We start from the raw sequence: 15,984 nt of genomic DNA on the forward strand, positions 1-15,984 counted from the left end.
TTTGTGTAGATTATGGGTTTTAATAGTCTATGGAGTATTTGATCAGTGAGAGTTGGTTACCTCACATAACACTCCTGATAACACCCCCCTCCATGTACTCCCTGTCAAGGCGACCTGATTGTTGCTCGCAGGCCTGTCCAATACCTGGGTTCCAGGGATGTGGTTTTAATGTTGAATCTGGAGGTACCACCCGTGCTCCCGGATTGTGAGAGCAGCTCGAGAGAAGCAGCAATGTGATACTGAGTGGGGAGCAGGAGAAACTTCAGCCCAAAGTGCCCAGTAGAGGCAGGTTCAGCCATGGCCTTCAAACGGGAATTGTATCAGCACCTGAAGAGAAAACATTGTCAGGGCTATGGGGAAAGGGCTGGGGATTGGGATGAGCTGAGTTACTCTTGCAGAGAGCTGACATGGACACAATGGGGAGAATAGTCTCTTCTCTGTGTTGTAACCATCCCATAATTCTGTGATTCATCATAGCTTCCTGTTGAGGAGCCCACCATCACAGGTACTAATCTTCAGCCAATTTTATTCACTCAAATGCCATCAAAAACAACTGAAGGCACTGGACACAGGAAAGGCTATGGGCCAACACTAGATACAGGGGAGGTACCGGAGGACTGGAGAAGTGCAAGCGTAGTTCCATTGTTTAAAAAGGGATCAAAGAGAATGCCAAACAATTATAGGCCAGTTAGTCTTACATCGGTGGTGAGCAAATTAGTAGAATCAATTCTGAGAGATAGGATTAACTGTCATGTGGAAAGGCATGGACTAATTAGGGATGGTCAGCATGGATTTGTTAAAGGAAGGTCTTGCCTCACAAAGTTGATTGAATTCTCTGAGGAAGTGACAAGAAGGGGGTTGATGAAGGTAGTGCAGTGGATGTTGTGTACATTGGTTTTAGCAAGGCATTTGACAAAGTCCCATATGGCAGATTGGTCAGGAAAGTAAAAGCCCATTGGGATTCAGGGTAATGTGGCAAACTGGATAAAAGGTTGGCTTTGTAACAGGAAACAAAGGGTAATGGTCAATGGGTGCCCTTGCGAATAGAAAGTTGTCTCAAGTGGTGTTTCACAGGGCTCGGTATTAGGACCCTTGCTGTTTGTGTTATATATTAACAATTTGGACATGATCATGGGGGTGCATGATTGGGAAATTTGCAAATGGCACAAAGATTGGCTGAGTAGTGGATAGTGTAGAGGATAGCCATAATCTCCAAAACAATATAGATGGGTTGGTGGAGTGGGTGGTAAAGTGGCAGATGGATTTTAATATAGAGGAGTAGGAGGTCATACATTTAGGGAGGTCAAACAGTTACCGGGATTACACAATAAATGGGAATATACTAAGAGGGGTAGATGAAGGGAGAGATCTTGACATACAAGTACACAGTTCCCTGAAGACAGCAGTTCAAGTAGACAAGGTTGTAAAGGAGGCATATGGAATGCTCTCCTTCATTGGCAGAGGTATAGAGTATAAAAGTAAGGATGTAATGTTAGAATTGTACAAAACACTGATGAGGCCACAACTGGAGTATTGTGTGCAGTTCTGGTCACCACGTTACAGGAAGGACGTAATAGCTCTGGAGAGAGTGCAGAGGAGGTTTACGAGAATGTTGCCAGGGTTAGAAAAGTGTAGCTACGAGGAGAGATTGGATAGGTTGGGGTCATTTTCCTTGGAACAAAGAAGGCTGAGAGGTGACTTGATTGAGGTGTACAAAATTATGAGGGGAATAGATAGAATGGACAGGATCAAATTGTTTCCTTTGGTGGAGAATTCTAGAACCAGGAGACATAGATTCAAGATAAGTGGCAGAAGGTGTAGGGGGGACATGAGGAAGAACTTTTTTACGCAGAGGGTAGTGGGTGTCTGGAATTCGCTGCCCAAGTTGGTGGTAGAGGCAGAAACTCTAAACCCTTTATAAAGTATCTGGATCTGCATCTTAAGTGCTGTAACCTGCAGGGCTATGGGCTGGGTGCAGGAAGGTGGGATTAGAAAGGGCATCTGGGTGTCCTCGAGCTGGCATGGACAAGATGGACAAGAACCCACCAATGTTCTCAGAGTCTGAGCCACACGACCAGTGGAAGAATGAAGTGGATATGTGGACATGAGTTACGTTCCTACCAAGGAGGAAACAAGGTCTGGTCTTGGCATTGTCACTTCCCAACAGAAGTAAAATCAGAAGCAAAATATTCAGTGAGCTGGATGCTGGTCAGTTGGATACTGACGAAGGTTTGGATCTTCTATTTGGGTTCATTGATGAGATTTACGGGAAAGATGTTCTAGTGGATGCCTATGAAGCATTGTTGGACTTTGACAGGTTTTGAATCAGGGTGAAAGCATCTTTAGCAGATCTGGAAATCACAACTAAAGACAGGATTGGAACAGCACTAATAGGTGAATGACCCCCAAGAATGACCAAGGAACAATTAACAGGTGTTTCAGGTCTGACTCAAAATATCATTATGTGATGAACTACCCAAAATGGAAAATCAGGGTCTTCGAAGTGACACATGATGCAGAGAATTCTGAGGCTGAAAATGGTGATGATGATCACTCTGAAGGAATTGTACTAGTCACAAGGAGCTTTGGTCCCAGTGATGAGTATGTTAATCACATTCAACTGTGCTATGTTAGACAGTGGATATACCTGGTCAGTATGTGAATTAGATTGGTGAAAATGTTACCAGATTCACCTCGTACTGAGGATCGACACAAGGTTAAGGAGTATGAAAGTTCTACTTGTCTTGGTTTGGTGATGTCAACGTATTGAAGTCACTAAAAAGAGTGGGGATTCCCTGCAAAATAACTGGAGTCAGCCTCTTTATCAATGTTAACTGTTAGACATCACCCCAATGATACTTTTGTGTAATTAATAAGGCTTATATTACCAAATTGTACTGTATGTAAGCTTAACGAACAGTCTTCAATTCCCTGTCTCTTTCAGTTCCATATACTGTAATGTAGCTTTAAGGAAAAAAAAACTGGTGTCAAGATCAGGAAGGGGTCAGAGCACCAGGTGTTCCAGGACACCCTGTTTAGATACAAGTGATAGTTCACAGTTAGAAGGGACTCCAAGCTGATTGGCTCAGTTTGTTGTGGGGAAATGAGGAACACTTTTCCCATTGGTCGAGTCACAAATATTTGTTTAAGAAGTTGTTAGTTTTGTTGAACAGCTGCACCAACATGCGTTAAATGTTACAAAGTTACCTTCAAAAAGGTCCATTTGGTAGCTCGAGTCCATGCTGACTCTCTGTAGAGCAATCCAGTCAGTCCCATTCCCCCTCCATATCCCCGTATCCCTGCAAGTTTATTGCCTTCAAGTGACCATCCAATTTTCTTTTGAAATCGTTCATCATCTCTGATTGCACTACCTCATAGGCAGCGAGTTTCAGGTCATTCTCACTCGCTGTGTAAAAAAAGTTTCTTCCTCACATCCCCCCCACATCTCTCACTTAAGACCTTCAACCTGTGTCCCCTCGTCCTTGGCGGGAACAGCTTTTCTTTGCCCAGCTGATGTAAACCTGTCATAATCTTGTACACCTCTATCAAATCTCCCCTCAACCTCCTTTGCCCCAAGGAGAACAGTCCCAGCCAGAACAAAGAAACGAGATATGTTCATGCCTGGAATAAAATGGGAATGTTTACAATTCCACTGGGCAGTGAAGGAATTGGAATAACTCACCTTGGGTGTAGTTGAATGGAATAGATCAATCTGGTATCCATGTAGATTCTAGTGAAATTCAGGGAAGCGTAGACAAGATGAATAAGTCGATAGCTTTCTCTTGGAAATGTTTATATCATTTGCCTCTGAACCCTTTTTTAAAAGAAAACCAGTTGAAATCCTGGCCACTACCTGAAATATCGGGACTGCACAGAGTGAGATCAGCAAAAATGTCTGTCATGCTATTGGAATACCAGTGTACATGCAGGTGCGATTTGTTAAGTGTTAAGCAACTAATAGAAGGAAATTCATGTTGAAATACATGGGAGGAGTCGCAAACATACACAGCGACTTGACAAACAGTGTGACATGGAATGGTTAATGTGGCCAGAGGAATGAGACAACATTTTGATGTGATCAGGGTACTGACACATGCTCCAGAGAGAAACTGACTTTAAAAGTCAGGATGGAATTAAAGACAGCAGTCATGGTGAAAAGTGAGTAGAACTAAAGTGAAAGGGATAAAAAATTATGGATTGGGACAATTAGGGGCTTGGGAGAAATAATCCTGAGTGAGAACTCTCCACAAGTTGGACAGGGGTGAGGAGAGAGCTGGAGAATCTTTTACATCCATGCTTGATCTGTTGCTTGGAGCATATGTCCTTGTGTACTAGTAACCTAGAACTCACGGTGCACCTTCAGGAGAAAAGATTGAGTAAATGTTAGCCTAGGCGGGGCCAGAACAAAATTGGAAAATAACGGAGTGAAATTGAGTGAAGGGTCGGAGAGAGAGTTCTCCTCCCCCTCAAGATGTGGACTGGAAGAATCCTGGGGAACCCTCTACTTCGGGTTTTCTTGCTAATTAGTGAACACTAAATTTAAAACTATGGCTGTGTATTTATTTTTAATTTGATTGTTACAATTCTCCTGTTTGAATTCCTGTTGTGATTCCTCTGGGTGAGAATGGTTGACAGGTGACAAGATGGGAAATTGTGGTTTGGGTCTTCATTGACCAAATGTTTTATTGATCCGAAAGGTGTTAAAAGGGCCAAACTTCAGCAGAAATCTGGCAGAGCTGAGAACAGACAACTTGCTATGTGGGAACAGGGAGATGAACAGCTCCCACAGGACAGAGAAAACAAGAGTGCCTTGAATCCCAGACGACACCTGGGTGTCAAGGCCATCATGTTTTCACTGCTTGGCATGGGAATGCTGACTCCCTGTACCGGGGACGGAGCGTGGGAAGCCAATTGGTCGAGAGTTTGACGTGGCTTGGGCAGGTACAGATGGTTCAATGACAGGTTTTGTAATTGGTCCGTTCAAATGTTAGCTCGGCAATGATTGGGTTAAATCAGTCTCCATAGACTTTGTGCTGTAAAAAAGTATCAGAAGGGATTCCCCGAGCACAGAGATTTGTAGAGGTTTTACATATTGCATTGACTGGTGCCATGGCATCTGGGGCAGACCAGGGAGCATTTACGTGGAGATGGTGCTTCTACCCAGAGTGTAATGGTAATGCTGCTGCACTTTGATACTACTGCTCAGACATGAGCACGTGTCAGGTCTTATTTATACTGAATAAAATCTAACCGCTGTCACCAATAAGGGTTATCACTGTGAATCATTTCAGAGTTTGGGAAAAGGTGATAAAGGGTTTTTACATACAAATTAGGAGCAGGAGTAGGCCATTCTGCCCCTCGAGCCTGCTTCACTATTCAATAAATTCATGGCTGATCTGATTGTGGGCTCAGCTCCACTTTCCTTTCGACACCCTATCCCCTTTCTCACCTTTGGTAGTCAGGTATCTATCAAACTCAGCCTTATAAATATTCAGTGACCCAGCCTCCACCACTCTCTGGGAAAGAGAGTTTCACAGACTTGGAACGCAGCCACCCCCCCCCACACCCCCCACCAACCTGAGAGAACAAATTTCTCCTCATCTCCGTCTTAAATGGGAGACACATTTTTAAACTGTGTCCTCTATGTCTATTCTCTCCAACAAGGGGAAACATCCTTTCAGCATCCACCCTTTCAAGTCCCCTCAGGATATTATAAGTTGCCATAAGATCATCTCTCATTCTTCTGAACTCCAGTGGATACAGGCCTAACCTGTCCAACCTTTCCCCAGAGGATAACCCCCTCATTCCAGGAATCAGGCAAATGAACCTTCTCTGAACTGCTTTGAATGCAATTGTGCAATTTCTTAAGTAAGGAGACCAAAATTGTACACAGTACTCAAAATGTGGTCTCACCAAAGCCCTGTACAACTGCAGGAAAACATCCTTACCTTTATAATCCATTCCCCTTCCAATAAACACCAACATGCCATTTGCCTTTCTAATCACTTGCTATACCTGCATATTTTTTGTGGTTCATGTACCAGGTCACCCAGATCCCTCCATACCTCAGAGTTCTGCAATCTCTCTCTCTTTAAATAAAATGGGTTTTTTTAAATTGTTCCTGCCAAAGTGGATAAGTTCACATTTTCCCACATTCAACTCCATCTGCTATTTTTTTGTCCATTCACTTAACCATCTATATCCCTTTGCTGACTCAAGTCCTCTTTACAATTTATTTTCCTACATATCTGTGTCTTCAGCAAATTTAGACACCATACATTCGATTCCATCATCCAAGTCATTGATATAGATTGTAAATGGTGGAGGGCCCAGTACTGATCTCCTGTGGCATCCATTTGTCACATCTTACCAACCCGAAAATGACCCATTTATGCCTAATCTCTGTTTCCTGTTAGCTAACCAATCCTCTACCCATGCTAATATTTTACCGCCTCCACTATGATTTCCTACTTTGTGTAGTAACTTTTGCAGTGGCACCTTGTGAAATGCCTTCTGGAAATCTAAGTAAACCACATCTACAGGTTCCCCTTTATCCACATTTCTTGTTACTTCCTCAAAGAGCTTTGATAAATTAGTGAATCACGATGGATTCCCTGAACCCCATTTTCTAACATTATGCGTCAAAAAAAAAATCAAATCTCACCTCCCCCTCTGGCTCCTTTGCAAATTACCTTAGAGGGACTCACTTTCCGTTCAAGAGCCTGCCAATCCCTCTCACCCACTTTCCCTGAAATGCATAACTTTAATCAGGAGAAGTCCAGAAAAATCAAGTATTTTTATTGACAAAGGTTTATCAGTGAAACGGAAAATGGTTAAGAAAACAGAAATAGCTTGATGATCAAAGACAACCACAGTAAAAGGATGTAAAAAATGTTCTGGACCCAAATTGTTTCTCTTTGGCTCCTCTGTACCCTGTTCCCGTGACTCCTCGCTTTGGACACCGAACCTCTGGCTTCACATCACCATCAGCCCCAGTCACCACCCCCTCCGCCCCAGTTGGTTGGAGGCCCATTTCCCAGTCAGTGCTCTGGCACCTTCCTGTCCCTCTGTCAGTGTGACACCCATGGCAGTTTCTCAACTGGGGCGCTGGCCCCGTTAATCTCAGCTAAATTCAGCCCTCAGCTCCATCACCTGGCTGTCATTGACACGAGCAATAGAAAGACAGAAAGGTGCTGGAGGCTCAAATGGGAAGTTGAAACTTATGGCTCTAAACCAAATGTTCGGATCTCTGTAAAGACTGATAATTTCTAAAAAGAAATTCAAATTTCCAGTGAACAAATTAAGGGATCACATGACAAGAATTCAAATTTTATCACTTTTACTGCAGCAAACAAACTAGAAGCAACAATGACAAAACACTACGTTTGTAGGCAAAGTATACGTATACCTTAAACTATAAAACAGAATTCTACTCTTTTACTTTTGACACAATTAAAAATCTTACTCCATGGTTATATTATGCTCTGTTCCTGAAGTTGACACTCAACACTCCCAGAACCAGTCCAAAGTGATTCTTCGCTCCAGAGGGTTTACTTCCATTCTTTTCTTTGCCAAGTCTGGCAATTATTAATGCCAGAACTGACTTTCACCATGAAGGTTCTCCAGAGGATTCTCCCTCTAACTCAAGCAAGGTGAATCTTCCAGCCTTGTTTTAAATCCTCTCAAATTTGGTCTTTTCAACCTGAGCGTGAAGTCCCACCCACATTGATGCATGGTGAACCATGCAGACTTGTCACCTCTATGTGTTCCCTCCCTCTCTCCATCCTGGCAGACTGATCTGTCTGTGAAATTCAGGGATACCTTTGAAAACCTTTCAATCCAATTGTACAATGGCTTCCTAGATACCCTTTCCCTCTCAAAGCCAATTTCCATGGCAACGGGAATCACATGGGCCTTGTATCCAGGTAGACATGTCAATTAGCTATCCTTTAGACTACCAACTTCATTCTATCTTGAAACTAAATAGACAATTAAAGCATAACCGTTTACAAAATCTGAAATTTTCAACATCTTCCTGGGATTTTGGAGAGTCATAGTCCATTCACTGTCAGCAGAGATACTTTTGCCATTTTCTACAGGAGTAACCACCCTGCAACTTCTTTCCAGTAAAGTAACCTGGGGCTCCCTTTCATCTTTAACAGTCAAGACACCCGGATTGATATCAAAAGAGTTCAGAACAGGTCACATCACTCCCCTTCATTCCTCCATTTTACCCTGAAGTGAAAACACAATTTCAAGACAAAACAATCATATAAAACCTCATGTTTGTAACACAACACTTCAACATTTGTCAATAAATATATGTTATTTATACTGGAGTTTTTATTATTAGATTTCGTAGTTGGAGGCAAAGGGTGGGGGCTTTACAAGGGTAACTTTCCTTTCCTAACTTTGTATTGTCTATAGTGTCAGCCATGGCTCAGTGAGTAGCACTCTCATCTCTGGGTCAGAAGGTTGTGGGTTCAAATCCCAGTTCAAGGAACCCAAGCACAAAAATCAAAGCCAATTTTCCAAGTGCCAGTACCGAGGCAGATTTGCACTGTTGGAGGTGCTGTCTTATGGATGAGTTGTGAAACAAAGGGCCCATCTGCCCTCTCAGGGGGATATAAAAAGTGACACAGCCCCTCCCTCCTTGCCAACTGTAAAGATCAACATGCATCATTCCTGTCCTGGATGTGATTAACAGCAGCAATAACAGCAGAATCGAACCCCTGGAATCACATGTGAACTCACTGGTGTCTCAGCAGATTGGATATCTGAGTGAATTCCTTTCCACACTGAGACAGGTGAATGGCCTCTCCCCGGTGTGAACTCGCTGGTGTCTCTGCAGAGTGGTTAACTGAGGGAATCCCTTCCCACATTCAAAGCAGGTGAACGGTCTTTCCCCAGTGTGAATTCGTTGGTGTGTCAGCAGATGGGATGAATCTATGAAATCCTTTCCACACTGAGAGCAGATGTATGACCTCTCCCCGATGTGAATTCGCCGGTGTGTTCAGAAGTGGGATGACAGACTGAATCCCTTTCAGATCCCAATGAATCGAGTGACTCTGTAAGATCTTCATCTAATGTTTGGTTTGAGATTTTTGTCTGTAAATCTTCCCCTTCTAATACCCTGTAAAAGGAATTTACAAAAACCAGCATTGTCAGTACAGGATAGAAATTCAGAACTATTCTAGTTTCAATGGAATATTCTTTCCTCTCTTGTTACCCAAAAGCTGTAATCTCCATCCCACACACTCTCCCTCCATTCTCACTCTCCTGTATCTAATATACACCCTTTCAACTGCTGAAGATGCTAATCAATGCTGATCGATAGATCATGCTCACCATTTCCTGTTCTGGACACACAGACCTGAAAGTGTTCATGCAGGCTGCTAGCCCTATATCTGTCTATATTACTGGAAAAAAATGTGTGCAATATACAGTCATGTTAGACTTGATTAGCAATATGGTGGTGGGGGAGTGAGGAAGAATTTTATTCAGGCAGTGAGTGGACATGACTTACAACAACACTAGAAACAAATTCATAACATACTGTGACTGGAAGTATATAAATTTTTTCTTAGGTTGTGACAGTACAAAACCATAAATAATATATTTAATATGTACCAGAAAACAGTACTAGACATATCTCTGTCCTATCAATTTACTGTCCCCTTAAATGTCAGCCATCTCCTGGGGAAACTACCCCTTTAATTGTGAACATTAGGAAAGAGACTATCCTTTTAGCCAGACAAATAAACGAGTCAAGCTGAGGGAGCAAAGGATGTCAATGTCTTTAAGAGAGAGAGACCTGGGCTAACCTTTCCAGAGTCTGCAACCTCCCTGGATTCACTTCCTTTCCCTTCAGTTGCAAGTCAACAATTTCACCCCAGAATGAGAAAAGAAATGGAAAGCGGGAGAAAAGAAAGTGTTTTACTCACAGATGTTGGACACAGGAGGAACTTTTAGTCTGTGTGAAGCTCAATCGTCATTCACACAAAGCCCGCGCTCTGATTGGCTGGAGGACCAGAGTCCGTCCTCTCCTCCAACTCTTCCCATTGATCAGCTCCTTAGCATGACGGAAAAGGCCTAGCCCTTCCCCGCACATGCGCAGCTTCCGCTCTCCCGATTTCTCCGAGCGGCTTCTCGCTCTGGCTGGAGCCGTCAGTCGGTTGCCTGGAAACCTTGGCTCGAGGAGTTGGAGGGGGAGGGGGAATAATGGGTGGGGCGGGGCTCCCGTGTCCGTGCGCCTGGCTTACAGACTGGAACCCGAGGACGTCACCGCGGAGCACAGTGATTCCTATTGGCTGATTCAGGCAGGGTTCCATTGTGGAAGTCACAATGCGGAAGTTGGACAATGAGCTTCAGGTTAAAACTTCCTCCTCTGGGCAACATCTGTGAGTAAATCAATTTTTCCCCCTTTCCATTTCTTTTCTCATTCTGGGGAGAAATTGTTGACTTGCAGGAACTGAAGGGAAAGGAAGTGAATCCAGGAAGGGTGTAGACTCTGGAAAGGTTGTTCCAGGTCTCTCTCTCTCTCTTAGACATTGACATCCTTTGCTCCCTCAGCTTGACACATTTATTTGTCTGGTTAAAAGGATGGTCCCTTTCTTCATGTTCACAAAGGGGTGGTTTCCCCAGGAGATGGCTGACATTTAAGGAGACAATTTCAGGGTGATTTACTGTCCTGTGTTTTAAGGGATTGGTCCTTATTTTACCTTTTGTCCCATATTTTTGGGACAGCCTGTGGGAAACTGATCGCTGGAGTGTCCAGGGTGAGCTTGAGTGATTCGAGTGGGACTGCAAGTCAGTGAGTCGGCCGGCAGAGAGATGATGTGGCTGAACCAGATAAGTTGTAAGTTTTAGTTGATTTTAAACCCCACCACCCTTCCCACTATTATTGTCTTAAAACCCCTTCTCCCCAACCTCCCTCCTTGAAACCAAAACCCCCCTAACCCACTCTCTTCGTCACCAGCATCCCACCACCCATGCCTCCAGCCCAGCAGCTGAAGTGTCCCATATTTTATTTTGTAAGTATTTTGCCCCTCTGGACAATGTAATAATGGAGGACATCTCATCATCATGTGATAGAGTTCTATGTATTACACACATTTTTGTTGGGTGTATATTACAGCAGATTGAGAATGGAGGGAGAATGATGGCTTTTGTAAATTCCTTTTACAGGATATTAGAAGAGGAGGATTTCCAGACAGAATTCTCAAACCAAATGTCAAGATCTGACAGTCACTCAATTCATCACGACCTGATTATCATCAGCCTTTGAATCTCGAAGGAGAAATGTTTGTCTGTTCTGTCTGCTTCAAAAGATTTTTAACATTAGTGTGACTGGAAAAGCACCGAGACAGACACACCCAAGTGAGAGTGTTCCAGTGCACTGACTGGGAAAAGAGCTTTAACCAGTTCCACAGCCTGAAAAATATCACACCATTCTCAGTGGAGAGAGACATTTTACATGTCCTGTGTGAGGACAGGGCTTCAACTGATCATCGCACCTAGAGAGACACAAGGGTACGCGCACCATGGAGAAACCATGGAAATGTGGGGACTGTGGGAAAGGATTCAGATCCCCATCTGAGCTGGAAGCTCACCGACGCAGTCATACTGGGGAGAGGCCATTCATCTGCTCTGTGTGTGGGAAGGGATTCGCTCATTCATCCAACCTGCTGACACACCAGCGAGTTCACACTGGGGAGAGACCGTTCACCTGCTGTGTGTGTGGGAATGGGTTCAGTCAGTTATCCAGCCTGCAGTCACACCAGCGAATTCACACTGGGGAGAGGCCATTTATCTGTTCTGAATGTGGGAAGGGATTCAGTAATTCATCCGACCTGCATAAACACAAGCGAGTTCACACTGGGGAGAGGCCGTTCACCTGCTTTGAATGTGGGAAGGGATTTATTGATTCATCCAACCTGCTGCGACACCAGCGAGTTCACACCGGAGAGAGACGGTTCACCTGCTCTGAGTGTGGGAAGGGATTTATTGATTCATCCACCCTGCTGACACACCAGCGAGTTCACACTGGGGAGACACCATTCCCCTGTCCCGAGTGTGGGAAGGCATTCAGTAATTCATCCGACCTGCATAAACACCAGCGAGTTCACACCGGGGAGAGACCGTTCACCTGCTTCGATTGTGGGAAGGGATTCAGTCATTCATCCAACCTGCAGAAACACAAGCGAGTTCACACTGGGGAGAGGCCGTTCACTTGCTCTGAATGTGGAAACGGATTCAGTCGGTTATCCAGCCTGCAGATACACCAGCGAATTCACACTGGGGAGAGGCCATTCACCTGCTCTCAGTGTGAGAAGGGATTCAGTAATTCATCTGACCTGCATAAACACCAGCGAGTTCACACTGGGGAGAGGCCATTCATCTGCTCTGAGTGTGGGAAAGGATTCAGTAATTCATCTGACCTGCATAAACACCAGCGACTTCACACTGGGGAAAGGCCGTTCACCTGCTCTGAGTGTGGGAAAGGATTCAGTAATTCATCTGACCTGCATAAACACCAGCAACTTCACACTGGGGAGAGGCCATTCATCTGCTCTGAGTGTGGGAAAGGATTTAGTAATTCATCTGACCTGCATAAACATCAGCGACTTCACACTGCCACGAGGCCGTTCACCTGCTCTGAATGTGGGAAAGGATTCACTCAGTCACCCCACCTGCTGAGACACCAGCGAGTTCACACCGGGGAGAGGCCGTTCACCTGCTCTGAGTGTGGGAAGGGATTCACTCAGTCACCCCACCTGTTGAGACACCAGCGAGTTCACAAATGATTACAAAGGTTGGACTCTGCTGTGATTGCTGCTGTTAATCACATCCAGGACTGAACCATGTTCATTCTGACACTTGGTGAAGTGGGAGGGGCAGAAGGTTTCTTTCTGCTGGACTGGCCAGTCTCATGACTTTGCTTCCAGTGGCTGATGCACTTCGAGCCTGGGAGTGCACATTTCCACTGAAATGATCCACAAAAGCTGATGAAGGACATTTATTTTATCATGGATAGTAAATAGTTATTATTCCTACCTCTACAGGTAGATAAATGCAGAAAGTGTTGGAAAAACTCAGCAGGTCTGGCAGCATCTTTGGTGAGGGAAACAGTGTTAACGTTTTGAGTCCAATATGACTCTTCCTCAGAATTTCAGAGAGCGAGAAATGTGATGGGTTTGATGCTGTTGAGAAAGGGGGAGGGTCCAGAAGAAGCAAAAAGAAAGTCAGGGATTGGTTAGAGGGCAGGCAAGATTAAATAACAAAAATGTCATGGAACAAAAGACAAAGGGAGTGATAATGGTTGTAGTAAAGAAACAAAGCATTGGCCTAGAGTAAGTGTTAATGGCAGGTTAAAGGACAGCTCTGTCTGAAAGCAAAAACATGAAAACAAGATGTCGACTGACACTTGGCCAAAACAAAATCAAAACAGAGAACAGAGTTGACAGTCTGAAGTTGTTGAACTCAATGTTGAGTCCAGAAGGTTGTAAAGTGCCTCATCGGAGAATGAGGTGCTGCTCGTTCAGCTTGAGTTGGGCTTCTTGGGAACAATGTAGCAGGCCGAGGACAGAAATGTGAGCATGAGAGCAAGGTGGTGAATTATAATGACAGCAACTGGAAGGTCAGGGTCATGCTTGTGGACTGAGCGGAGGTGTTCCACAAAGAGGGCAGTGAACAGGGGACAGATGAATTAAAGAGAAACCATTTGGGTCCAGAACATTGTGCACATCCTTTTACACTGGTTGTCTTTGATCCTCAAGTAATTTTCTGTTTGTCTTTTAACCATGTTCTGTTTCATTACAAACTTTCATCAGTAAAAATATTTGATTTTTCTGGACTTTTCCTGCTTAAATTTCTGCACTTTAGGGAAAGTGGGTGAGAGGGGTTGGCAGACTCTTTAACAGAAAGTGAGTCAATAATATCTTTCAAAAGAGTAGATACTTGAAGGAGAAGAATTTGCAGGACTGTGGGGAAAGAGCAGAGCAGTTGGATGAATCAGAGAGTCCTTTCAAAGAGATGGCAGGGGCATGATGGGCAAATGGACTCCTGCAGCCTGTGAATCTGAGGCTCCTGCTTTTGTGCAGGTTAAAAGGGACAGATTTCATTTCAGCCTCTTCCTTGTATCTGTATTTAGAGATGGGTTTCTGTTCAGCTCTGAGTGACTGATATAACAATGTCTCCACTCCACTGTATATTTAAACATGGAACAAAGCCTTGCATGGCCAATTATAACAGCCTTCCTGTAGTTCTCTCTAGTTGCAGCAATGGTCCCATTGTTCTGCTCCATGGAACATTGTACGAAAATGGTTAAATCCAATAAAATTAACCCAGTAACAACAATGATCAATGGTCTAATGACAACAAGCCTTAGTCGAGATGTGGTCATGCTGATTTAAGGATTAAAAGTGGGTTTCGAGAACCATCTTGGGTTTGTGAGTTGGACTCCAGCTGTGGAGGTACTGAGTGACCCGTGGGGCAGGATTGTGGGAAATCGCTGTTGGTTCAGGAACCTGAGAAAGATTCACACTTCTACCTGGGGTTGTCGCCCAATTGAGGTGAGGAAAGCCGTTCGTGTATTTCAAAATTATGCCTTTTTCTTTAAATAAATATTGATATTGTTTGTTATGTCAGAGTCTGGTCTTGCCTGATGGTTAAGTCTCTTTCAAATTAAAGCATTTGAGAGGGTCAATTTGATATTTAGGGGTTCAATTTGGAGCTGAGTAATCAGGCGCCTGCATCCAATTTTATTGACATACCCTTTAACACTTAGAGAGAGCCTCAAGAAGGTGCAAGAAAGATTCACAGGGATGATACCAGAACTGAGAGTGTTTCAGTTACAGGATAGATTGAACAGGCTGGGAATATTTTCTCTGGAAAAGAAAAGGCTGAGGGCTGACCTGACACAGGACTTTAAGATTATGACAGGGGGCAATAGGGTTGATGTCATCAAGTCATCACTGTCGGTACACGATAGAAATTCAGAACTGAGAATTCTAGTTCTCATAAAACATGTTTCTCTCTCTCAAACTATAAATCTCTGTCCCTCACACACTCCCTCCTCCCGAGTGATTGTAACCCTAATTCATCCAACTATCCTACAGTTTTTCTCCCAATTCTCCTCCCCTGAAGGTGCTGACTCTCGGGTTAAGTTTCACACTCACCTATTGCCCTCCCCAGTGTGTCACCCAGGCGTCTAAATCTTTACACCTGAAATTAACAAACTCTCCAACAGGAGATTCACTTTCAATTGGTGCATTGGGCTGGGCTATGCTGTGAGAATGAGACAGTTGATCAGACTGTTCATGATAGGGGTCTTGGAGTTGGATGCAGTGGGAGAGTTCAAGTGGCAGCCATGAATAAAACAACTTCTATTTATACAGCACGTTTAACATAATATAACATCCCACGGAGTTTCACAGGATCATGGTGAAACAAAATTTAACAAATGTTTGATGAAAGTGATCAAAATCATGATTTTTTTTATTCATTCACAGGATGTGGCCTTCGCTGGCTAGGCCAGCATTTATTGGCCATCCCTAATTGCCCCTTGGGAAGGTGGTGGTGAGCTGCCTTCTTGAACTGCTGCCGTCCATGTGGTGTAGCTACACCCACAGTGCTATTAGGGAGGGAGTTCCAGGATTTTGACCCAGCGACAGTGAAGTAACGATGACCTATTTTCAGTTGGTGATGTTCCCATGTGTCTGCTGCCCTTGTCCTTCTAGATGATAGTGGTCGTGGGTTTGGACGGTGCTGTCGAAAGAGCCTTGGTCAATTCCCACAGTGCATCTTGTAGGTTGTACACACTGCTGCTGTGTGTCAGTGGTGGAAGGAGTGAATGCTTGTGGATGTGGTGCCAATCAAGCGGGCTGCTTTGTCCTGGATGGTGTCGAGTTTCTTGAGTGTTGTGGGAACTGCACTCATCCAGGCAAGTGGGGAATATTCCATCACAATCCTGACTTGTGCCTT

The 15,984-nt window shown here is 44.1% G+C and overlaps 1 protein-coding gene across 2 annotated transcripts; it reads left to right on the forward strand.

The window, feature by feature from the left end:
• Positions 1 to 10,234: 10,234 nt before the first annotated feature.
• Positions 10,235 to 14,601, forward strand: LOC121273686 (zinc finger protein 271-like). 2 transcript variants are annotated; one of them, XM_041180840.1, is made up of 2 exons: positions 10,235 to 10,400; positions 11,188 to 14,601. In XM_041180840.1, the coding sequence occupies exon 2, from the start codon at positions 11,544 to 11,546 to the stop codon at positions 12,804 to 12,806; it is 1,263 nt and encodes a 420-aa protein (XP_041036774.1). In that variant the 5' UTR covers positions 10,235 to 10,400; positions 11,188 to 11,543; the 3' UTR covers positions 12,807 to 14,601. The 2 variants fall into 2 exon arrangements, with proteins under 2 accessions (XP_041036774.1, XP_041036775.1); XM_041180841.1 differs by lacking the exon at positions 10,235 to 10,400 and adding an exon at positions 10,522 to 10,858.
• The last annotated feature ends 1,383 nt before the right edge of the window (positions 14,602 to 15,984 follow it).

The sequence above is a fragment of the Carcharodon carcharias genome (assembly GCF_017639515.1).
Source record: "Carcharodon carcharias isolate sCarCar2 chromosome 27 unlocalized genomic scaffold, sCarCar2.pri SUPER_27_unloc_1, whole genome shotgun sequence".
NCBI lineage: Eukaryota > Metazoa > Chordata > Chondrichthyes > Lamniformes > Lamnidae > Carcharodon > Carcharodon carcharias.

Bases quoted from the DNA above. Each gene is read 5' to 3' on its own strand.
- LOC121273686 (XM_041180840.1), top strand. From the start codon at position 11,544: ATGGAGAAACCATGGAAATGTGGGGACTGTGGGAAAGGATTCAGATCC.